We start from the raw sequence: 25,309 nt of genomic DNA, 5'->3' as shown, positions 1-25,309 counted from the left end.
CCTGTTGCTCCTCATCATGAGCCTAGCCAATCCATGATGGATCTGGTAAAAAGATTTTCTTTAGTGCTTACAAGACAGAAAAAGCTAAAAACAAAAATAATAGCTGTACAAAAATATGAAGTTATATTCTATTCAGGTCTTTAAATATCAAATTTACACTTTTATTTTATATTTTATTATATAATTAATACAGTCTCAATGTAATAAGTTGTTAAATATATTTTCAAATATATTTCATACTTTATAACTTTTTAGCCAAAAGAAAACAAATGCACCTTAAATTAGCTTTCTAATTTATTTAAACATTTACATAATAAAACATATATTTTTTAAAATGTTAATGTAGCTTTCTAACAATAGAGTAAGCGTTGTGCTAACGTAACACAAAAGAAAAAAAGGGTTAAGGTTACAATATTTTTTTAAAAAATGAAATGAATATATTACAAAGGTTTTAAATAACAAAAACTTCACAAAATGCGTCAACTATTGACACACTTACGACTCTACAGACCTTAGTTCAAGTTATGTTTAGAAAACGCTCGAGTGGCGATGTGAAGGGGATTATATTTCTATCATGATGATCCCATTTCGTTCCAGGCGAATTCTTTTTTTCTATCTCCTGTGTGGTCTACTTTTAAAAAGCGAAAACTAGGCTAATGACAATAGAAAAGATTTAGGAATGCTTAAAATGTTCATGTTTCTTTTACTACAGATCATTTTCATTTTAGTTTTTACATAAATTTTCTAGATCTACCGCTGATTGTGTCTGACATATGTTTCTTGAAGAATGTTCTCAAGCGACTGTTACTTTCTCGGCTGTTGTAGGCCTATATAATACAGGAGAATATGGCGATAGGTCAAAAACAAGACCTCCCAAGATTTTTACACTTTTGAAATAAAAAAAAATATTAAAAATTTGGGGATTTTTTTTGTATGCATGATTTTGTTCACCCACTTTGAAGTTTAATAACTCCCGTGCCTTTTGTGGAAAATTTCTGAAATTTTGCAAGGAGGTTTGTGTATTAGGGTCGTGGTTCTCAATCTTTTTGAAGTCGGGGAACACTAAACTTTGACATTTTTTTTTCCGCGGAACACTTACAATACATCAGCTTTAAAGCAGGGGTGCAAACCTTTTTGAAATCAAGAGCACACTATGACATCATTGGTGTTTGCTGATTACATTCCCATACAAAAATTATTTTACATTGTATTGATTTTCCTTTTGCAACAATTTTTAATTGTATATTTGATATTTTCGCGCAACATTTGAAATGGCTTCACTGAGCACCTGTGTTCCGCGGACCACGGATTGAGAACCACGGTATTAGGGGATTGATGCTATCAAATTTTGATGGTTCGAGGGGTGAGGAGATAGAGGGAGACTCGTGTCATATCTCAAGTAGGGTCGAACTTAGCCTAATGAAGATTTTACTCGTTATTACATTTACAATTTTTTTTTTTTTTAAATAAAATTTATTCCTATCCTCAAAATTAAGCTTTTATACAACTCTTTCTTGGATTTTTTTTTTGAAAAAGAAACAATTAATATACAGTACAACCAAGTATCTTTTGTATATGAGTCTTCATCCACTACTAATAATAAATATTTAAAATTTTATGTTAACTAAAAATATGTCGATTTAAAATATATATAGGCTAACTTTAGATGGGATTTATCCTATTCACTAAAATGAATTGAATAGAACACAAAATATATCAGAAATAAAATTTTGTTAAATAACATTTTATTATAATATATACATTTAAAATAAGAGCATTATCTTTTGAATATATTTATAAAATTAAAAATATTAATTTTATATACGAACAAAGTGCTAAGAAGTCGAATAGAAAATTTCATTCGAATGGATGTTAAACATTTATTTCTCTAATTTTTTTAAAATATATTTTTGTATTAAACGATTATGCTTATTTAATATCTCAAAATATTAATTTATTACATCAAGTCTTCAATGCAGATCTAACATATCTGTGCTCTTCTTTATATTCCTTGATATTTTTAGCTAAACAAAATACTACTTCTCGATCACAGGCACATGTTGCTCGATTGCAAGGATTAGTGTCTTCAATTGCTAAACAAAAATAGTAAATGTAGATTTAATTTCTAATAATATAAGTAATAATAAAGAAATAAATAGTCATTAATTTCCATTATCCATTTTAGTATATTCAAATTATACAAAAAATAATTTGAAATTTATACTTGAATAATAACAAAGTTGTGTAAAAAGATTGTTCGGATTTTTGGAAAAGATCGTGTTGAAAATATTAATTTTGTGATCTAAAAACAGAATTTGTTTACAAAAAATAACTTAATCAAACTACTGTTCTGCCTGTTTATAGACATTAGTTATTATAAACAACGTCATAAAAATGTATGCGTAATCAAAATCCGAACAAGCTTATTATACAGTCTCATACCTTAAATCATCATTTAAGAACCACTTAAATACTTCAATTAGGAATTTCAAAAAAATAAATAAATAAACATCTAAATTCTGATTTGTAGGATATATTTAGCCTAAACTATTAAAGAAGAATAAATAAAATAATTTTTATAATACAGACTGTTTTAACAATATATTAGTATTACATTTGTTTTAGTTAAATTTTCAATGGCCAATGGTCAGTCGGGATTGACTGCCTCGAATAGCGAACATCATCTTTCACTAATCAGCTATAGGCCCTATCTATTGTGAGTTTGACCGAATCTACTATAAGCATGAAAAATGGCTGTGCTAGTACACAATATGTTTTAAAATGTTTTAAAAAGATTAATATTGTCTATATATTTTTAAAGTTATTCGTAGACAAAGAAAAACTTACAGCAAGAAATTTTTCCTCCTGCGTTGATCCATTTATAATTTGCGACGTAGAGATTGAAAATGGAATTGCATTCTTTTCCGAGCTTATCTATGTAACAGAGATCGTGACGACGACAACAACTATTGAAAAATTAAAAGAATATATATTTGAAATAAATGCAAAAGTAATTAAAACATTACTTAAAATAATAACAACATTTATCAATAATTTGTAAATGTTCTGATATAGTCTACCATTAGAAAAAAATTTACAAATTTGAAGAAGAGATTTAATAATCATTCTGATTTAAATCTTACTGTAAAAATAACATAATAAATTATTTAAATTTTGAAGTATGTTTGCGAAACTTTAAAGGCATTAAAAAAAAAAACTCATTGTTGCCATAAGCACCAAAAACATTGCTAAGGCTCTGGACAAGAGTATAAATGATTAATTTAAATTTTTATGAGGGAAGTTTTAAGAATTCTTACCATTTAAAAGTAATTATTTTAAATTACAGTAAATTAAATAAGTAAACTTTAAAAAATAAGTTATACAGTATATGATATATTCTGAAACTTATTTAATCTATCGAATAAAAGTGAAGATTGTATAATTTTTAAATATAAACTTTACTTTTATTTGTGGGAACAATTTCTGCAAATATTTTAAATCAAATTAAAATCATTACTTTAAATAAAAATAATTAAATTTAAAAATTATTTATTATTGAATGATAAGTTAATGTTTACTTCAGATAACAAAAATCCAAAACACTGGCTTAAAATTAACATAAAATAAAACTTATTTAAAAAGTAAATATTGTTTTAATAAATAAATAGAAATTATGTACTGATTGAAAAACTATTAGATATAATAGGTTATTATAACTAATAGTTATTATTACTAATATCAATGTCTATACTAATATAAATAGCAATTCATAAATGATGTAGCTAATGAATAATGTACAACTAGAAAAAAAAATGTCTTCTATCCTCTTAATTTTATGAAATCTATTAGAAATTAAAACAATGCAAAAAATTAATTTAAAATGAATATGTAAAGTAAATTCTATTTAAATAAATGCTTTGTTTTTATTTTAATTCCAAACAACATACGAAAAAAAGAGTATCTACCATGACGTGTTATATTACATTTTCTGCTTATTTTTACTTTTCCGCTGTTATATATATCAGAGGAAAAGTAAGGCAAAGGGGCAAAATAATGACCCTTCGCAGAATTTTTATATTTTTGGACTCAGGGGACCTTAAAATGTTGAGAAACGCAGAAACATTCGGAGGTTTTTTGTTCACTCACTTTCAAGCTTAATAACTCCCGTGTCTTTTGTCGAAAATTTATGAAATTTTGTAGGGAGGTTTGTATATTAGGAAATTGATATTGTTAAATTTTGGTGGTTAAAGGTCAAGGGAGTAGAGAGATAAAGAGAAGTTGTGACATATCTCAAGTCAGATGGGAGTTAATGAAGACTTTACTCTTCATTAGCATCTACATTTTTATTTTAATAAAACGCATCTATATCCTCAAAATTATACTTTTTCCATTCTATAATAATCAAAAATATAAACAGTTTTTAAAATAAAATATCATAACAGATGACGCCACACACCCAATTTTAAATGTTACCGAAAAAGTTAAGTAACTCGTTGTTGGATTATTTTGAGTATTTAAAATTACTTTTTTTTTTTACATCAATATAATTTAATTCAAATAATTGCTGTTACACTCAATAAAACTGTAAATAATAAATCATTTCTACAGGTTAATTAAATAATTAGCGAGATAGTAGGGCACATTAAAATAAAATATTAATATAATCAATAATGAAAATAAAACGATTTACGTTATTTATGAACGTTTTACGTTCATAAATAACGAATTGTTCAATAAAGAATGTAATCTCCTTAGTTATATGCAATAAATTCTCGATAATCCTGATATCTTTCTAAAGATATATCATACTCTACATCAAGTAAAGATTTATATCATATTTCAGAAGAATTTACAAAATTATCCACATTTCTCAAGCCAATTTTAAAATTATTGTAAAGAAGAAAATAAGTGACTGTTATTAGGGCACATTTTTATTTTAATTATTAGAAAGGGACAAAGGTTAATAACTATTGATAAATTTCATCCAAGTTTTCCTTTTTAATTATCATAAATAACCGGAATAAAACAAATAATCGGAAAGAAAGTACCAGTCGACCCCCCTATAACACTATTGATTTTTCCGTTTTATATGAATTCCATGTTGTATAAGTCACTTAAATTTTACAAATACGTGTGCCAGGCTGTGAACGGCTCACGTATTTGTAAAATCTAAGTGACTCGTACAACATGGAATTCATATAAAATGGAAAAATCAACAGTGTTATAGGGGGAGTCGACTTTAAATACTTTTTCAATTTGATGCTATTAATAATATTTTTTCGAGTAAATGATTATTAATTAATTATTAATATTTAATACTTAGTAATTAGCAATTTTTATAATAATTCCTTAGCTAATAATTCAATAATTATCTTAAAAAATGATTTTCATTTTACTTAACATTTTACAGTATATGTTAGGATTTACTTATGTATTATACAGGTTAAGTAAAATGACATTTTTAAATAAATTTTTAAGATAATTATTGATTATTGACTAAAGCATTATTATAAAAAAATGCCGAAAATTTAAATTATGTATGTAAATACATAATTTAAATTTTCAGATTCTTAATAAGGGCGTATATATACATATATGTATTAAGAATATGAAAAACATAGTTACGTCTTTGATATATAACCTAACATTTTATATCTGATATGATTGAAAAATTATATTTATTCAAGTACTTTAAATAAATATAATATTTCTTTTCAGGTAATCTGTAAAGAAAGCGAATAAAATCAGATTATTACTAAAGCTTTGTATATAGATATTTCGCAACGAATGAATCAAATAAGAGAAAATTCTATTGAAGTAAGAAAAAAATATGGAATAACTTTTTCGGATTTTTGCTTTGGTTCCTAGAAAAACCCATAAAAATTTTTCATCGTCATTTCTGGAAACCGTATGTGAAGGTCGACCGTCAATGACGGAAAGCTGTTTCGAGTAATATAGAAAGGCAATATAAAAATAAAAGAAAAAAACATATTTTTGATACAAGGACATATTAATCAAGAGACTAAAACAAATACTTTATAACGCAGTATCGTAAGTAAAGTGTATCAAACAACAAATGAGATGATAAAAATTTAGTGGTCTACAAAAAATAAATGTATTTTTTTTTAATAAAAAGCGCTTAAAATATAACCCAAGTTCTTAATGTATAATTTTGCCAGAAAGATAATAATCAAATAAAAGATAGAATTATAACAAATGCTTCGAGATCAGTCGAGTTAGTAACTGTCTTGTCATTTGATATCCTATTAGAAGTGAATGAGTATCAATCATCACAATCAATATCTAATACCTGTTATGAGTTTTCGTTATTTTTATTCTTGAAAATTATTTAAAATTTAAATTAATGTAATATTTATGTACTGATTGAAAAACTATTAGATATAATAGGTTATTATAACTAATAGTTATTATTACTAATATCAATGTCTATACTAATATAAATAGCAATTCATAAATGATGTAGCTAATGAATAATGTACAACTAGAAAAAAAAATGTCTTCTATCCTCTTAATTTTATGAAATCTATTAGAAATTAAAACAATGCAAAAAATTAATTTAAAATGAATATGTAAAGTAAATTCTATTTAAATAAATGCTTTGTTTTTATTTTAATTCCAAACAACATACGAAAAAAAGAGTATCTACCATGACGTGTTATATTACATTTTCTGCTTATTTTTACTTTTCCGCTGTTATATATATCAGAGGAAAAGTAAGGCAAAGGGGCAAAATAATGACCCTTCGCAGAATTTTTATATTTTTGGACTCAGGGGACCTTAAAATGTTGAGAAACGCAGAAACATTCGGAGGTTTTTTGTTCACTCACTTTCAAGCTTAATAACTCCCGTGTCTTTTGTCGAAAATTTATGAAATTTTGTAGGGAGGTTTGTATATTAGGAAATTGATATTGTTAAATTTTGGTGGTTAAAGGTCAAGGGAGTAGAGAGATAAAGAGAAGTTGTGACATATCTCAAGTCAGATGGGAGTTAATGAAGACTTTACTCTTCATTAGCATCTACATTTTTATTTTAATAAAACGCATCTATATCCTCAAAATTATACTTTTTCCATTCTATAATAATCAAAAATATAAACAGTTTTTAAAATAAAATATCATAACAGATGACGCCACACACCCAATTTTAAATGTTACCGAAAAAGTTAAGTAACTCGTTGTTGGATTATTTTGAGTATTTAAAATTACTTTTTTTTTTTACATCAATATAATTTAATTCAAATAATTGCTGTTACACTCAATAAAACTGTAAATAATAAATCATTTCTACAGGTTAATTAAATAATTAGCGATATAGTAGGGCACATTAAAATAAAATATTAATATAATCAATAATGAAAATAAAACGATTTACGTTATTTATGAACGTTTTACGTTCATAAATAACGAATTGTTCAATAAAGAATGTAATCTCCTTAGTTATATGCAATAAATTCTCGATAATCCTGATATCTTTCTAAAGATATATCATACTCTACATCAAGTAAAGATTTATATCATATTTCAGAAGAATTTACAAAATTATCCACATTTCTCAAGCCAATTTTAAAATTATTGTAAAGAAGAAAATAAGTGACTGTTATTAGGGCACGTTTTTATTTTAATTATTAGAAAGGGACAAAGGTTAATAACTATTGATAAATTTCATCCAAGTTTTCCTTTTTAATTATCATAAATAACCGGAATAAAACAAATAATCGGAAAGAAAGTACCAGTCGACCCCCCTATAACACTATTGATTTTTCCGTTTTATATGAATTCCATGTTGTATAAGTCACTTAAATTTTACAAATACGTGTGCCAGGCTGTGAACGGCTCACGTATTTGTAAAATCTAAGTGACTCGTACAACATGGAATTCATATAAAATGGAAAAATCAACAGTGTTATAGGGGGAGTCGACTTTAAATACTTTTTCAATTTGATGCTATTAATAATATTTTTTCGAGTAAATGATTATTAATTAATTATTAANAAGTCTGAAAAACTCTAGTTTACATTAATATAACAAAATTAAAGTACATCACTTTTGTTATATTAGCGCAACAGGAAAAAATTTCATTATTAACACAAAATTAGAAAAATAAATTAAAAGACTTTTAAACTAATATTTATAAAAATTAAATTCTTTAAATTAGATTTGAAAAATAATTTTTTAAAATAGAAAATTAACTTATTATTAATCGTTTTAGAGTATTAAAACGATGAATTCAATAAGTTCCTTTCGGAAATGGTAATTTTTTTATGATAAAATATTTGTCGAATTTTTTATTAATTTACTAATAAACAAAAATTTAGCAACATAAAATTACATTTTTAATCTAAATGTATATAACAATAATTTTTGCACCGAAATCCAACACTAACCGAATTATCGTAACAATCACTTGATCTAATTTTTATGAATCCTTGAGTCGACAAAAGCTAATTTTATTTCGAATGGATTGCTGACCTGAAATTTAAGTCTAGACCAAAAATTCAATCTTACAAAAACATTGAAAATAAACTAATGTTTATTGATTTATAGAATGTCGTAAATTACTTTTATATTAGCATTTATAAGCATTTTTATTTTATGTTTTTCNATTCCAAACAACATACGAAAAAAAGAGTATCTACCATGACGTGTTATATTACATTTTCTGCTTATTTTTACTTTTCCGCTGTTATATATATCAGAGGAAAAGTAAGGCAAAGGGGCAAAATAATGACCCTTCGCAGAATTTTTATATTTTTGGACTCAGGGGACCTTAAAATGTTGAGAAACGCAGAAACATTCGGAGGTTTTTTGTTCACTCACTTTCAAGCTTAATAACTCCCGTGTCTTTTGTCGAAAATTTATGAAATTTTGTAGGGAGGTTTGTATATTAGGAAATTGATATTGTTAAATTTTGGTGGTTAAAGGTCAAGGGAGTAGAGAGATAAAGAGAAGTTGTGACATATCTCAAGTCAGATGGGAGTTAATGAAGACTTTACTCTTCATTAGCATCTACATTTTTATTTTAATAAAACGCATCTATATCCTCAAAATTATACTTTTTCCATTCTATAATAATCAAAAATATAAACAGTTTTTAAAATAAAATATCATAACAGATGACGCCACACACCCAATTTTAAATGTTACCGAAAAAGTTAAGTAACTCGTTGTTGGATTATTTTGAGTATTTAAAATTACTTTTTTTTTTTACATCAATATAATTTAATTCAAATAATTGCTGTTACACTCAATAAAACTGTAAATAATAAATCATTTCTACAGGTTAATTAAATAATTAGCGAGATAGTAGGGCACATTAAAATAAAATATTAATATAATCAATAATGAAAATAAAACGATTTACGTTATTTATGAACGTTTTACGTTCATAAATAACGAATTGTTCAATAAAGAATGTAATCTCCTTAGTTATATGCAATAAATTCTCGATAATCCTGATATCTTTCTAAAGATATATCATACTCTACATCAAGTAAAGATTTATATCATATTTCAGAAGAATTTACAAAATTATCCACATTTCTCAAGCCAATTTTAAAATTATTGTAAAGAAGAAAATAAGTGACTGTTATTAGGGCACATTTTTATTTTAATTATTAGAAAGGGACAAAGGTTAATAACTATTGATAAATTTCATCCAAGTTTTCCTTTTTAATTATCATAAATAACCGGAATAAAACAAATAATCGGAAAGAAAGTACCAGTCGACCCCCCTATAACACTATTGATTTTTCCGTTTTATATGAATTCCATGTTGTATAAGTCACTTAAATTTTACAAATACGTGTGCCAGGCTGTGAACGGCTCACGTATTTGTAAAATCTAAGTGACTCGTACAACATGGAATTCATATAAAATGGAAAAATCAACAGTGTTATAGGGGGAGTCGACTTTAAATACTTTTTCAATTTGATGCTATTAATAATATTTTTTCGAGTAAATGATTATTAATTAATTATTAATATTTAATACTTAGTAATTAGCAATTTTTATAATAATTCCTTAGCTAATAATTCAATAATTATCTTAAAAAATGATTTTCATTTTACTTAACATTTTACAGTATATGTTAGGATTTACTTATGTATTATACAGGTTAAGTAAAATGACATTTTTAAATAAATTTTTAAGATAATTATTGATTATTGACTAAAGCATTATTATAAAAAAATGCCGAAAATTTAAATTATGTATGTAAATACATAATTTAAATTTTCAGATTCTTAATAAGGGCGTATATATACATATATGTATTAAGAATATGAAAAACATAGTTACGTCTTTGATATATAACCTAACATTTTATATCTGATATGATTGAAAAATTATATTTATTCAAGTACTTTAAATAAATATAATATTTCTTTTCAGGTAATCTGTAAAGAAAGCGAATAAAATCAGATTATTACTAAAGCTTTGTATATAGATATTTCGCAACGAATGAATCAAATAAGAGAAAATTCTATTGAAGTAAGAAAAAAATATGGAATAACTTTTTCGGATTTTTGCTTTGGTTCCTAGAAAAACCCATAAAAATTTTTCATCGTCATTTCTGGAAACCGTAAGTGAAGGTCGACCGTCAATGACGGAAAGCTGTTTCGAGTAATATAGAAAGGCAATATAAAAATAAAAGAAAAAAACATATTTTTGATACAAGGACATATTAATCAAGAGACTAAAACAAATACTTTATAACGCAGTATCGCAAGTAAAGTGTATCAAACAACAAATGAGATGATAAAAATTTAGTGGTCTACAAAAAATAAATGTATTTTTTTTTAATAAAAAGCGCTTAAAATATAACCCAAGTTCTTAATGTATAATTTTGCCAGAAAGATAATAATCAAATAAAAGATAGAATTATAACAAATGCTTCGAGATCAGTCGAGTTAGTAACTGTCTTGTCATTTGATATCCTATTAGAAGTGAATGAGTATCAATCATCACAATCAATATCTAATACCTGTTATGAGTTTTCGTTATTTTTATTCTTGAAAATTATTTAAAATTTAAATTAATGTAATATTTTCATATGCTTGATACGCATCAAACCCTTTATATTTGATATTTAATTATTCTTTCTTTGATTTTCGCTATGTGAACTATGACTAAACATTCATTTGGCAATAGTGTATTTAAATTTTTTTTTAGAATGAAAAAGTTTAAATTATTCTGAGATTTTATTTTTTCAAGTAAAATTTTAACTTTTATTTAATATTTAAGTATATCTTTCTTTTTTCATACTATACACTAAGAAACACATTACCTAAATGGAATAAATAGATAAAAGATTTTAAAAAGTTTAACGTACAGTATTCTTCGTTTATAAATTCTTTACAATTAAAATCCGATTCATTTCAATTAAAGAAAATATACAGATTTTAGATACTATAGATTGTTTGTAAAGATATGGAATCTCGCTACAATGCATTTAATTACTTAAATATCTAAATACAGTACTTGTTTAATATACTACTGATTAATTAAGAGATTTAAAATTGTTTAAATATCATTTAGTTCAGTGATCCTCAACCCAAAATATATCGCGGACCGGCGAATTTTTCAAATGTTTACAGAGACGGTAAAAAAAAAACAATAAATACATTACATACTTTTATATAGAATTTCATTATCAAAATAAATACAATAAAATAAAAAAACTTAGGAACGAAATAAAAAATAGAAATTTGTAAATAAATAAGGCAAATGAAGTAATGAGAAGACTTAGATCGAAACTAGCAACAAACCAATATCTTTACTCAATAGTATCAATAAACATATTTATTTTTTCTAAAATGTTTATTTCAATAGACATTTTTCTTGCGATTACATCAAACAATTTCATTGAATTGTAATTTTTGTAGACTGTTAAAACTCTCTGGAAAATTTTATGTAATTTGCAATGATTAAAAACACTGACCAGTTAACACTTTCGGTTAATTGAAGAACTTAAAATTAATTATAGTTAAAAATTACAAGCAAAACCAAATTTTATATATATATATATATATAATATCAAGGAAACATTTTGAAAAAGTTGAAAAATTTCATTTATTATTTGCCATTCAATGAAAGTTTATAAGTAATAATTTAAATGTGTTAAACACGAAACATACTTTCAGTTCAACTTAAACTTACTCATTTGACCACACCTTTATTAAAAATAGAAATACGTGATAGTATTTAAAATGAACTTGGCAATTTTACACTAACTAAATTTAGCATTCCTTTCGTTTATCTAAACGAGACATTTTAAAATTATGGGAAAGAAATTTGTACAAATCTAAATAGAAATCTTAAATTTGAGAAAAATTCCTGTAATAAATTTCTTTCTTATTAGAAAATCTATTTATTATTTAAATAAGTGAGCATATTGATTGATGGTTTTAATGGTACGTTTTATATTATTTTGATCACTTACTCATCAATAGGATCTATAGCTTTTCCACTGCCTCCCATCCCGCACCAATTACCATAGGGAACGAAATCCGTTCCGTTTCTTCCAGTTGTGATTTTAACCATTTCTGCTAGATCAATGAGACTTCTTTCTTTTCTTCCCAAACTTCGAAATTCTAGGGAAAAAAAATTAATATTTATTCATAATTATAAAAAAATTAGAATAATTTATTAAAATTTCATTTTAAATAATTTATTATTTATATCACTTTATATTAAATGAATTAATCATATTACTTTTATAATTAAATTACAAATTCAACATCTCAAATTATGTACCAAATTTCAGTAAATATTTAATAATAACTAACAATTTTCCATCATTACCATGATTAAAATTCTATATAAATTTATCGTATATTTAACAAATTTCAAGAACGAATTAAAATTAAATTAGTAATATTAGAGATAAAAATATTATTATGTCAAGAACGAATACATTATTGAAGAAGGAAACAATTTCCTGAAATTAGTCATAAGACCTTTGACGTAAATTCTTTTTATTTATTGATTGATTTATTTAAAGAAATCTAATCGTTCGGTCAAATACGAAATAGGAAATTGTATTTCTTTAGTTTATAATTTACTTATAAAACAAAATATCTCGTAAGTTTCTTCACCTCGTGGCTATTTTTCCACAAATAACATCGGAGTGTTGCCAAAATATTATTTTTATTAGATATCTTATCTTAAAAATGTTTAACCGCATTGATATTAACGTATTTCACAATCATTTTGAGTTTTATATATGGATCTTTATGTGTATAAAACTCAAATAGATGATCCCATTTCGTTCCAGGCGAATTCTTTTTTTCTATCTCCTGTGTGGTCTACTTTTAAAAAGCGAAAACTAGGCTAATGACAATAGAAAAGATTTAGGAATGCTTAAAATGTTCATGTTTCTTTTACTACAGATCATTTTCATTTTAGTTTTTACATAAATTTTCTAGATCTACCGCTGATTGTGTCTGACATATGTTTCTTGAAGAATGTTCTCAAGCGACTGTTACTTTCTCGGCTGTTGTAGGCCTATATAATACAGGAGAATATGGCGATAGGTCAAAAACAAGACCTCCCAAGATTTTTACACTTTTGAAATAAAAAAAAATATTAAAAATTTGGGGATTTTTTTTGTATGCATGATTTTGTTCACCCACTTTGAAGTTTAATAACTCCCGTGCCTTTTGTGGAAAATTTCTGAAATTTTGCAAGGAGGTTTGTGTATTAGGGTCGTGGTTCTCAATCTTTTTGAAGTCGGGGAACACTAAACTTTGACATTTTTTTTTTCCGGAACACTTACAATACATCAGCTTTAAAGCAGGGGTGCAAACCTTTTTGAAATCAAGAGCACACTATGACATCATTGGTGTTTGCTGATTACATTCCCATACAAAAATTATTTTACATTGTATTGATTTTCCTTTTGCAACAATTTTTAATTGTATATTTGATATTTTCGCGCAACATTTGAAATGGCTTCACTGAGCACCTGTGTTCCGCGGACCACGGATTGAGAACCACGGTATTAGGGGATTGATGCTATCAAATTTTGATGGTTCGAGGGGTGAGGAGATAGAGGGAGACTCGTGTCATATCTCAAGTAGGGTCGAACTTAGCCTAATGAAGATTTTACTCGTTATTACATTTACAATTTTTTTTTTTTTTAAATAAAATTTATTCCTATCCTCAAAATTAAGCTTTTATACAACTCTTTCTTGGATTTTTTTTTTGAAAAAGAAACAATTAATATACAGTACAACCAAGTATCTTTTGTATATGAGTCTTCATCCACTACTAATAATAAATATTTAAAATTTTATGTTAACTAAAAATATGTCGATTTAAAATATATATAGGCTAACTTTAGATGGGATTTATCCTATTCACTAAAATGAATTGAATAGAACACAAAATATATCAGAAATAAAATTTTGTTAAATAACATTTTATTATAATATATACATTTAAAATAAGAGCATTATCTTTTGAATATATTTATAAAATTAAAAATATTAATTTTATATACGAACAAAGTGCTAAGAAGTCGAATAGAAAATTTCATTCGAATGGATGTTAAAAATTTATTTCTCTAATTTTTTTAAAATATATTTTTGTATTAAACGATTATGCTTATTTAATATCTCAAAATATTAATTTATTACATCAAGTCTTCAATGCAGATCTAACATATCTGTGCTCTTCTTTATATTCCTTGATATTTTTAGCTAAACAAAATACTACTTCTCGATCACAGGCACATGTTGCTCGATTGCAAGGATTAGTGTCTTCAATTGCTAAACAAAAATAGTAAATGTAGATTTAATTTCTAATAATATAAGTAATAATAAAGAAATAAATAGTCATTAATTTCCATTATCCATTTTAGTATATTCAAATTATACAAAAAATAATTTGAAATTTATACTTGAATAATAACAAAGTTGTGTAAAAAGATTGTTCNTATATATAATAATTATTATAGTCTTTAATTTTTATGAATATATTTAAATTATTAATACAATAATTTAAAATAAAATAATATATTTAAATATTTTTACTTTAAAATTTTAGTAATCAATATATCTTTAGATTTTAGATTTCTTCTTTAGATTATTGATTGACAATAGGAATAGTAAATTTATTCTGCAAAATCATTTTAAAACAATAAAATCACGTATAGCGTAACTGATCGTAAAATCCTTTTAAAAAGTGCTAATGTACCGGTATGTATTGTTTTTTTATTTATTTATTTAATAATAAGTTTTCCTACTTTTTATTAAAAAAAAGAAAAAATTTAGGCCACCCAAATTCACTCTTATTTAAAAGTTCAACGTAGAACACCTTGCAAATTTAATTACAAAATTTTAATATTAAAATATTTTATATTAAATTTTAATAATTACGAATTACTATAAGCTGTAGAATTTTTGAAATAATTGAATAATTTTGAAATTGTATAATAATTATTTTGATATATGTATTAATCTAATTACTATAATATTCTAATCATACAGATGTTATAATATAAAATTTTCACATGTTAATATGCAATTTTAGAAGTTCAAATCGGAACAGTTTTTAAAAACAAAACAAAAAAACGTTCTTACCACATATCTGATGACAAGTGGACAGAAGAAGCACCATTAAAGCGAAATTTTTTATAATGGATAGCATTGTTCCAACCTGACTTGTGAGGATTATTGTCCTTGGAAAATCTTTAAATTCGAGTAGTTGTTTTCTAATAAAAAGTTGGCACGATATCTAAACTCTGTTCGAAAGGGTAAGTGGATTGCGCCTATCGCTCCTGCGCAAACTGTTAATCATTTGTGTTCCTTCAACCGGTTTATAATACATTACAGAATAACATTAATTTCTACGGTAAAACGAAAAGAAACACGAAACGTTATTATGTCAATTATTTGAGGACATGGCAAAGGGGTTTTTTCCCCTTGTTATAATTAGAATTTCAATTATTTATTAGAAACTCATTGCAAATCATATCATAAAACCATTACGTGGCTCCATCTATTGCTCTAATCATGTGTATTGCAAATAGATTGTTTATCTATGTAAACAATTTGATCTCTTATGCTATAAGTGGGTTCAAAATTCAGGTAAATTTTAAAATTAATCAAAATGTCATGAATTATATGTCAAAAATTTTGATGTATTATTATTAAATTATTCTATTTTTTTGTTAAAGACAAATAGTAACATGTAAAAAGTTAAAGGAAGTAATAAATAACAATTTAAAAAGTTTTTCTCTATTCTACTTACAATTTATAATTTATAATGTATGCATAATTAAATAAAATAGACAATAATTTAAAATAATCTCATTAACATTCAATGACAGAAATTTAATTATTTAATAATATTAAGCAAAATTAATTTATGGCGTTTTAGTATATTTGATAGAAATTTTCAGTAAATATATGAATTATTTAAACAACTAAACAAAGTTTTGTGAAAGATAAAAGATAAAGTTTGTTATATTATTTAAAATGTTAGGTTTGTACATTTCTTTTATCATTAGAATATTTTCCTAAATTTTATGACAGATAAAGTGTTTTTATAATTTTAAAAAATTTATAAAAACACTTTATATTTAGAATATTTGTGATTATATCTACATTTTTTTAATTTTATTCAATTGTTTTACTCCTGAGAGTGAACAGTTTCTAAATTAAACTATATAAAGATGCTTTAAATATTTAAATTTAACAGTTAATATACTTAAAATGAATAAAATAAATCATGTTAATATAACGATGATTAATCATAACTTCTATCCAACTATTTAAATTGGTGAAACTGACGAATGATGCCAATTTTAATTTCAATACTTAATTAGAATTAATAGAACTTTAATTTAATAATAATTAATAATAATAATTTGACATTATTTATATTAATTTCAGTTAAAGGTTTTAAATAATTAATAAAGTTAAATTTGAAACCACGAGAACGAAATTAGAAAGAAAAGTCAATTTTTTTTAATCCTGAATAGATAAAACTTGTAACTTGATAATTTTTTAAGGTTAATTTGTCAAAAAAATCTTAAATGGCAGAGCCAACAAAAATATCAGTTTTTAGTGGTAAAACGTCAAAATGAAAATATGTCATAGTACTCAAGGTAACTCTAATATGTCTTTAGATATCTTTAATGAAAGTTATTTTAAAAACTGTTAAGTTTTTTATTTAAAGAAACTTAACCAAAAATATCAAGTTTAATTAATTTAAATAATGCACAATTACTTAATTAAAAAAGTTCTCATTGTTACGATTTATAAGATTTAAATTTAGGAAAAAAAAATATTTTTCTCTCGTCAAATTGGAGTTGGTTTAAATTCTATTTTTAACGCTATTCAGTAGGCTACTCTACACATAATTTATTTAATTTATAGATGTCTAAAAAATGGAATGAGTTTTGAAGTAATAAATTAAGATTGGTCTGATTGTTACTTTAATATTATACAATATAAAACATATATAAATCTATAAGTATTTCTTTATAAATTGTAAAGTATATACGTGTACTCGTAACATAAAATTATAATTGTTTTTTATAATAAAAATTAGTACAATAAAATAAATAAATAATAATATATAGTATTTATTTATTTAATATATATATATATATAGTATAATATACTAAATACTGTATATATATGATTCTAAATAAATTCAATAAATAATAAAATTCATTTTGTTTTAAAATGATGTTAAAATGATAATCCTTAACATTGAGACTTCTCAAAAAATATATTATTATTATTAGTAGTAGTAGTAGTATTAGTATTTTAGGGTAGAAAGGAAGAGAATGGAAAGATGTATTAAAAGATCAGTATTGTCATCAATAACATCGCTTAAATTTTATATTATTATTATTATTATGGATTCTCTTAATATCTTAAGCTCTTTTAAATTCCATCGATACAACTCTATCTAAAAGAATACTTGAGTGTTTTTTAATAAAATATCTTGATTTATATATTTTCCTTTCATATCAAGATATCATACAAAATAGATAAATATATTAACTTATTATCCGATTAAGTAAACAACTTAAAATAATTTACATTGAATTGATTATAAATATTAAATAATTAAATATTTGCAATATTCTTATTTATTGCTTATTTATGGAATCGCTGATGTATTAAGAGGATAAGAAAATTGGGACAATTTTGTACGCTAAAACAGTAAATGACGTCATTGCATCACTAAAAATTAACATCAAAGGAAGCATTTGTTTTTAGATGAGTGCTGTGATGCTATTTCTGTCTCTCGTGACAACCAGGTTCGAAATGACGAAAGAGTGCTCTTTTGGCACAGAATTAAGGTGCGGTTTTACTCTTTGATTAAATATACTCGGACAGAATATTTTCTTAACCTTTTAAATTCGTTTTTTTTAGTGGCAAAGTATAATTTTAATGTCTGATAAGTTAAAAATCTATTAGCTTCTTTTACAACCTACACAATTTAGAAGAAAGTGAAAGAAAACTACTAAAATAACTATCTTATGATATAATCAAATTCTTTTTCACTTTGTTGTAACATCCTCTTATCATGCCAATTGAAATCAATTCAAAAATTTAAAAATTAGCAATACACAGACAGCAGACATAAATTTTGTTTTTTATTACGAGAAATGTGAATATATCATTCATTTTGATAGAGATGTGGCTGGGAAAATGTTTTCAAGTTCTAATATTAGAAAAAAATTGATGTAAAAATGAGTAGAAAAGAATTTTATATATTGGATTACTATGTAAGCTAATAAGCTAAACACTTTATATATTTATTAGGATTTATATTTTCAATAATTTAAATTGTAGATTCGTGTAGTTTTATGTATTAACGTCATGAATGTCATCATCAATCACTGTTCATTTGTAAAAGAGAAGTTGTAATGAAACATATATATGAAGGTTTTCATTTCACTTAACTCGTAATCGTTTCTAAAATGCGCCTGGTTTAAAAATAACCGATCACGTAAGCTTTAATGATATCAAGATTGTTTATTTTTTCAAATTTTACCGATAATATATATTTTTTCACAAATATTGTTTTTCATTTTCTTTATAAATCTTTACTAATTATTGATGATAATTTTATATTTGATTTTTAAATCATTTACGAAACGATTTAATAATTTTATGTAAAAATATGTTAATTACATTTAAGTACATGCGCCATACTTAAAATATTAATTTTTTAAACTGTGTTTACCCTTTTGTATTCGTTTATATGTATTTAATTTCGAAAGAATGTAAATTTCACGAATTTAAATATTCTAATTAAAATTATTTTTTCTTCCGTAAGTTTATATAACTGAGATATGTTAATAATATTTTAATTTAGTTTAGTTCATATTCTTTACTTTTTAAAAATTTTAAATGTGCTAAACTTTACTTAATTAAAGAATGATAATTGATCCCGAGTGTAATATAAAATGTGTTAAAAGCGATCTAAGAGAAGTGAAAAATGAAAAGAATAATAATAATAAAAGAATTTATAATGTCCGCAGCCTTGTATTTATTTAAGGAAGTGTTCAAAAGTACACAGGATTATCCAAACACCTCTGCTGGCATATTAATTGCTTCAACAGTATCGACGCGTTTGTTTTCTTTCATCTTCTATTGACAAAAAATGAAATAGAAGAGGGAAGAAATAAAATATCTATTCTAAAATAATACATAAAGCCGCTGGATCTTCTTCCAAAAGCACAATAGACAAAATTTTTCGTTAAAGTGTTATAATGTTGTTTTATTTCCAAATGCAAGAAAAAACAAATAACACAGTTTTCTTCCTTTTCACATCCGATATATATTTTTTTTAACTATTTAAATTATCGGAAGAAAAGCCACGAACGAGAGAAAAGAGGCTGATATTGTAGAATCCTTGTGTGTAGTCCAGCTTCTCATACATACGATATAAAAACAAACACAAGACACAGAAAAAATAGCTTCTTTGACGATGACACAATCTAATTGGCGTAAATGGAAGACGACTCTGCTTCTGCCAGCTGCTTTCCATGAGGTGTTATGGAGAGGAAAGGTGATAGCCCGGCTGCAGTATTTAGGAGGGGACGGATGTCGATGTTGGCAGGCTGAAAAATATGAGGAAGAGTTAAAATCTAATTCATCAAATTAAACTGTGAGGTGTAAAATGGTCTTTTAAAATGTTAAATTATGTGTAAAATATTGTAATTAATAATGTAATATTATCATCTCAAGTACAGTACATACATATTTTATAGGCGTTAGTTAGCAGATCTTAAATAATAAGGAAGCTGCTCACCTAAGAAATTTATATATGTTTTCGATCGATTTATTCTTCGGCGAGTTTGGATTTAGGACGTTTCATCATGGGCTGCACATAAAATGAGCAGGTAACCAAATCAGATATGATAATCGATAAAATATATTAAAAATATATGCAACACCAGGGAGTCCGAGAGTGGAAAAGACCAGTAGTAGGCAAGTTAACTCAGATGTTCCAATTATGTTTCGATAGGGACGTGTGGAATATTTGGTTTTTGGGAATTTGGATTTTCGGAATGGTGAGAGATGGAGAATCAAATGTTAGGCATTTAGGTATACTTACACCTGGGCTCATTGCACGACCTACGGATGCTGAGCTGCGATTTCTGGCACGAAGTTTAGAAACAGCGTTCTCCGCCAAGTCTGCACGTTCTTCTGCATCTTCCAATTCTTGTTGTGCCTTACGGAATTTGGCGAGGTTGAGTGCAGCGATTTCTTCAGCTTCCTCGATCTGTCTCTTGTATGTTTTGATCTTTTGCTGCAATTTATCGACCAAGTCTTGCATGCGCTCGTTATTCTTACGGTCTTCGTCTCCTTGGAATTGCAATTCCTTAACTCTACGTTCTGATTTCCTGGCATTCTTAGCAGCATCAGCGTGACGACGAGTTTCGTTTTCAAGTTCATTTTCCAGTTCACGAACCTATATTGAAAGTGTGAGAACTTCAGTACCGAGCATCCAATTGAACTATATCATTTTATGATTGAGCATCTAAAAACAAACCTTCTGTTCGAGTTTCTGGATGATTTTCTTTCCACCTTTAAGAGCAGCTGCCTCAGCTTCATCCAATCGAACTTGCAATTCCTTAATTTGTTGTTCCAAAGTCTTGCGCATCTTTTCCTGTTGTTGAGCGTGTTCTTGTTCAGCTCTAAGTTCATCAGCTAGACGAGCAGCATCAACCATAGCCTTCTTGGCCTTCTCTTCGCTCTGCTTGGCTTCATTCAACATTTCATCTAAATCAGCCTAAATAAATAAAATTAACATTTATTTTTAATATTGATGTTATAATCTTGTTTAATTGTTGTAAATTGTTTTATTAGTTTCTGTCAGAAAAATCTTACATGCAATGCTTGCATTTCGCCTTCTAACTTCCTCTTGGCCATAGAGAGAGATGAAGCTTGAGCAGAAGCGTCGTTAAGTTGTTCGTGAACTTCTCCAAGTTCGGTTTCAGCAGATCGTCTTGCTCTATCAGACTGTAATCAACAATAATCAAAATTTAAGAATTGTTTATATATTGTTAACTAACATTACACAAAATTATTAAATGCTTACTTGTTCCAATAATTGTCTGCTCTCTTCTAATTCTCCATGCATAGCGTTGCATCGTCTCTCAGCCATATGGTATTGTTCACGCATGTCACTGCAAGCTCTTTGTTCATCTTCGAGAGCTGTCTGCATCTCCTTTAAGTTCTGTTGGTATTTCTTGATGTTCTTTTGGGCATCTGCATTAGCCTTATTAGCATGGTCCAAGGCAATTTCTAATTCATTGATGTCACTTTCAAGTTTCTTCTTCATTCGGAGAGCTTCAGCTTTGCCCTTAGCTTCGGCTTCAAGACTTGCTTGCATGGAATCAAGAGCGCGTTGATGGTTTTTCCTATAAAATTTACAAAATAATAACGTTTAATTGAACGTGAAATCAATATATTAATTAACGCATTCTTTAAAATATTGCATTTTACCTGGTGTTGTCGAATTCTTCTTCTTTCTCTTGAAGTCGTCGGTCGATTTCTTGTCTAACCTGAGACAGTTCGAGTTGAGCACGGAGAACTTTGTTTTCTTCTTGTTCAAGAGCAGCTTCAGCTTCCTCTAAAGCAGCTTGGAGTTCTTCCTTCTCCATCTCCAATCGTTTTCGAGATTTTTCTAATTCGTGTACACTGCGACCACCCTCGCCAAGTTGGTCCACTAAGTCTTTTATTTCGTCTGAAAATGCAAATATTTATCAATTTCGAGAGGTTAAGCGACTAATGATCATTAAAATATTTTGAATAATATTAGAAATATTTCTGTATGTTGTAAAATAAAATCTTACCTTGAAGATTCTTATTTTCTCGTTTTAGAGCTTCGTAATGTTCTTGGCTCTCTTCGTATTGTGACCTCAGCTTGAACAATTCAGTGGAATAATTGCGGCATTCTCGTTGAGAAGCATCCAATTCAGATGCTAAATCGTCAACTTTCTGTTTCCAGTCAGCAACAATTTTATCGAAGGATTTTTGTTTCTTCTCAAGAGAAGCTGCAAGACCATTAGCCTAAAAACATGAATAGTAATTAGATTTATATAATAAATTCCTTTTTAAATACTTTATACAATTAAAATTAAATGTTTTACCCTTTCAACTTCTATGGTCATATCTTCAACTTCACCTTGGAGACGAGATTTTGCTTTGTCGAGAGCATTACATTTAGCATTCAACTGATCAATGGTTTCCATAGCTTCTGCTAATCTGGCATCGAGTTTCCTCCTAGAATGTAAAATAAATAATGATAAATAAATCGATTATAATAAAACGCATTAATTTTTACAGAAAAATTATATACTTTGTTTCTTCTAATTCTTCCAGTCTAGCAAGACCTTCGCTCTCGTATTTGCTTCTCCACAATTGGGCTTCGGCATTAGCTTTGCTCATCTGCCTTTGCAGATCAGCTTTGGCTTCTTGTTCTTCCTCTAATTGTTCGCGGAGGCCATCAAGATCGTGTTCTAAGTTGCGGAATCTACCCATGATAGCAGATCGTTCCTGTATTACAAAAAATAAATAATATAGAAATGTAACTTTTAATTCCATAAAATAATTAGAATTTATTTATTTATTTTCTGTGCTTACCCTACTCTCCTCATCGGCTGTTCTCCTTGCATCATCTAATTGTGATTGGAGAGATGACTTCAGTTTGCTAAGCTGGCTAACTTGAGATTCGGCATCTTCTAATTGTCTCTGCAATTCGGAATTCTCAACACTTAGTTTTTTCTTGGCGCTATCGTAATCAGATAAGCTACGATTAGATTCATCAAGTTTGCCTTGTAATTCTGACAATTGCATTTCTAATTGTTTAGCTTGTTTCTCAGCATTAGCCTATAAATTATAAAATTGTAAATTATTCAATCATTTATTATTAATTTAACTATTTTGATAAAAATTTCAAATTTACCTTTTCCTTGCCTACATGGTCCACGCTAGAACGTACATCGTCTAATTCTCCCTTCAGTTGAGCCTTTTCTTTCTCTAACCTATTAAGAAATTATTTCAATATTTGATTACATATTAAAATATCATACATGAGTCTAACTTCGGCGTTTTATGTAAGTTTTATGTTTTACGTAAGTCTAATTTACAGTATTTTAAATCTTACTCAATATAGCTTTATATATTATATTGAATAAGGCTTATCTTAATCGAATAAACAGCATTACAATAAGATTAAAGCCAAGAAATGAGGGTTGTAAGATAAATTAAAAATAATTAGAATTATGTAGGCTATACTAGTTTACGCGATCAATTATAATTTTTAGATTTATTGATACATTTAATTATTATTAATAAAATAAACTCAATAGTCTATTTCTGAAAAATAAATTTATCTACCTAGCCTTCTGCTTGTTCATTTGGTCGATTTGGTCACTTAATNTGAGAATTTTTGAAATAATTGAATAATTTTGAAATTGTATAATAATTATTTTGATATATGTATTAATCTAATTACTATAATATTCTAATCATACAGATGTTATAATATAAAATTTTCACATGTTAATATGCAATTTTAGAAGTTCAAATCGGAACAGTTTTTAAAAACAAAACAAAAAAACGTTCTTACCACATATCTGATGACAAGTGGACAGAAGAAGCACCATTAAAGCGAAATTTTTTATAATGGATAGCATTGTTCCAACCTGACTTGTGAGGATTATTGTCCTTGGAAAATCTTTAAATTCGAGTAGTTGTTTTCTAATAAAAAGTTGGCACGATATCTAAACTCTGTTCGAAAGGGTAAGTGGATTGCGCCTATCGCTCCTGCGCAAACTGTTAATCATTTGTGTTCCTTCAACCGGTTTATAATACATTACAGAATAACATTAATTTCTACGGTAAAACGAAAAGAAACACGAAACGTTATTATGTCAATTATTTGAGGACATGGCAAAGGGGTTTTTTCCCCTTGTTATAATTAGAATTTCAATTATTTATTAGAAACTCATTGCAAATCATATCATAAAACCATTACGTGGCTCCATCTATTGCTCTAATCATGTGTATTGCAAATAGATTGTTTATCTATGTAAACAATTTGATCTCTTATGCTATAAGTGGGTTCAAAATTCAGGTAAATTTTAAAATTAATCAAAATGTCATGAATTATATGTCAAAAATTTTGATGTATTATTATTAAATTATTCTATTTTTTTGTTAAAGACAAATAGTAACATGTAAAAAGTTAAAGGAAGTAATAAATAACAATTTAAAAAGTTTTTCTCTATTCTACTTACAATTTATAATTTATAATGTATGCATAATTAAATAAAATAGACAATAATTTAAAATAATCTCATTAACATTCAATGACAGAAATTTAATTATTATTAATAAAATAAACTCAATAGTCTATTTCTGAAAAATAAATTTATCTACCTAGCCTTCTGCTTGTTCATTTGGTCGATTTGGTCACTTAATTCAGCAACAACATCGTTATGTTTTTTCCTGAGATTGCCAAGGATTTGTTCGTGTTGCAGGTTAGATTCTTCCAAATCCCTCCTCAACTTGGCCATTTCGGCTTCACGTCTTTTGTTGAGATCGATCTATTTATTTAAAAAAAATTATTTCTAAGCTCCTATTTTAATTTCAAAAATCAAAAATGATTAATTTTTCAATTTAATTACCTGTGCAGATGTAGCACCTCCAGCTTCTTCCAAGCGCTCGCTGAGTTCATCAATCTCTCTTGCTAAGTCAGCACGTTGTTTCTCGGCCTAATTGTTAATAAATAGTTTTATTAACAAGAGT

General features: G+C 26.3%; 2 protein-coding genes across 4 annotated transcripts; both read right to left on the bottom strand.

The window, feature by feature from the left end:
* Positions 1 to 1,873: 1,873 nt before the first annotated feature.
* LOC111631570 (phospholipase A2, membrane associated-like) lies at positions 1,874 to 15,798 on the bottom strand. The gene is made up of 4 exons (XM_023375838.1): positions 15,602 to 15,798; positions 12,460 to 12,610; positions 2,848 to 2,966; positions 1,874 to 2,093 (listed from the first exon to the last, which is right to left on the bottom strand). Exons 1-4 carry the CDS (start codon positions 15,666 to 15,668, stop codon positions 1,963 to 1,965), a joined length of 468 nt encoding a protein of 155 aa, XP_023231606.1. The 5' UTR covers positions 15,669 to 15,798; the 3' UTR covers positions 1,874 to 1,962.
* A 3,709-nt stretch (positions 15,799 to 19,507) lies between these two features.
* LOC111631555 (myosin heavy chain, muscle-like) lies at positions 19,508 to 25,282 on the bottom strand. 3 transcript variants are annotated; one of them, XM_023375813.1, is made up of 14 exons: positions 25,189 to 25,282; positions 24,941 to 25,107; positions 23,463 to 23,541; positions 23,141 to 23,386; positions 22,857 to 23,053; positions 22,648 to 22,780; positions 22,351 to 22,567; positions 22,001 to 22,241; positions 21,594 to 21,915; positions 21,383 to 21,514; positions 21,045 to 21,284; positions 20,607 to 20,963; positions 20,301 to 20,372; positions 19,512 to 20,109 (listed from the first exon to the last, which is right to left on the bottom strand). In XM_023375813.1, exons 2-13 carry the CDS (start codon positions 25,075 to 25,077, stop codon positions 20,331 to 20,333), a joined length of 2,343 nt encoding a protein of 780 aa, XP_023231581.1. In that variant the 5' UTR covers positions 25,078 to 25,107; positions 25,189 to 25,282; the 3' UTR covers positions 19,512 to 20,109; positions 20,301 to 20,330. The 3 variants fall into 3 exon arrangements, with proteins under 3 accessions (XP_023231582.1, XP_023231581.1, XP_023231580.1); XM_023375812.1 differs by lacking the exon at positions 20,301 to 20,372; XM_023375814.1 differs by lacking the exons at positions 20,301 to 20,372; positions 24,941 to 25,107; positions 25,189 to 25,282 and adding an exon at positions 23,897 to 23,932 and having other exon boundaries at positions 19,508 to 20,109.
* Positions 25,283 to 25,309: the final 27 nt, after the last annotated feature.

This window comes from Centruroides sculpturatus, unplaced genomic scaffold (assembly GCF_000671375.1).
Source record: "Centruroides sculpturatus isolate CEXI.00-Female unplaced genomic scaffold, Cexi_2.0 scaffold694, whole genome shotgun sequence".
NCBI classification, from domain to species: domain Eukaryota; kingdom Metazoa; phylum Arthropoda; class Arachnida; order Scorpiones; family Buthidae; genus Centruroides; species Centruroides sculpturatus.
Note: the sequence above shows the minus strand (reverse complement) of the source record. Positions and strands in the feature narration are given on the sequence as shown.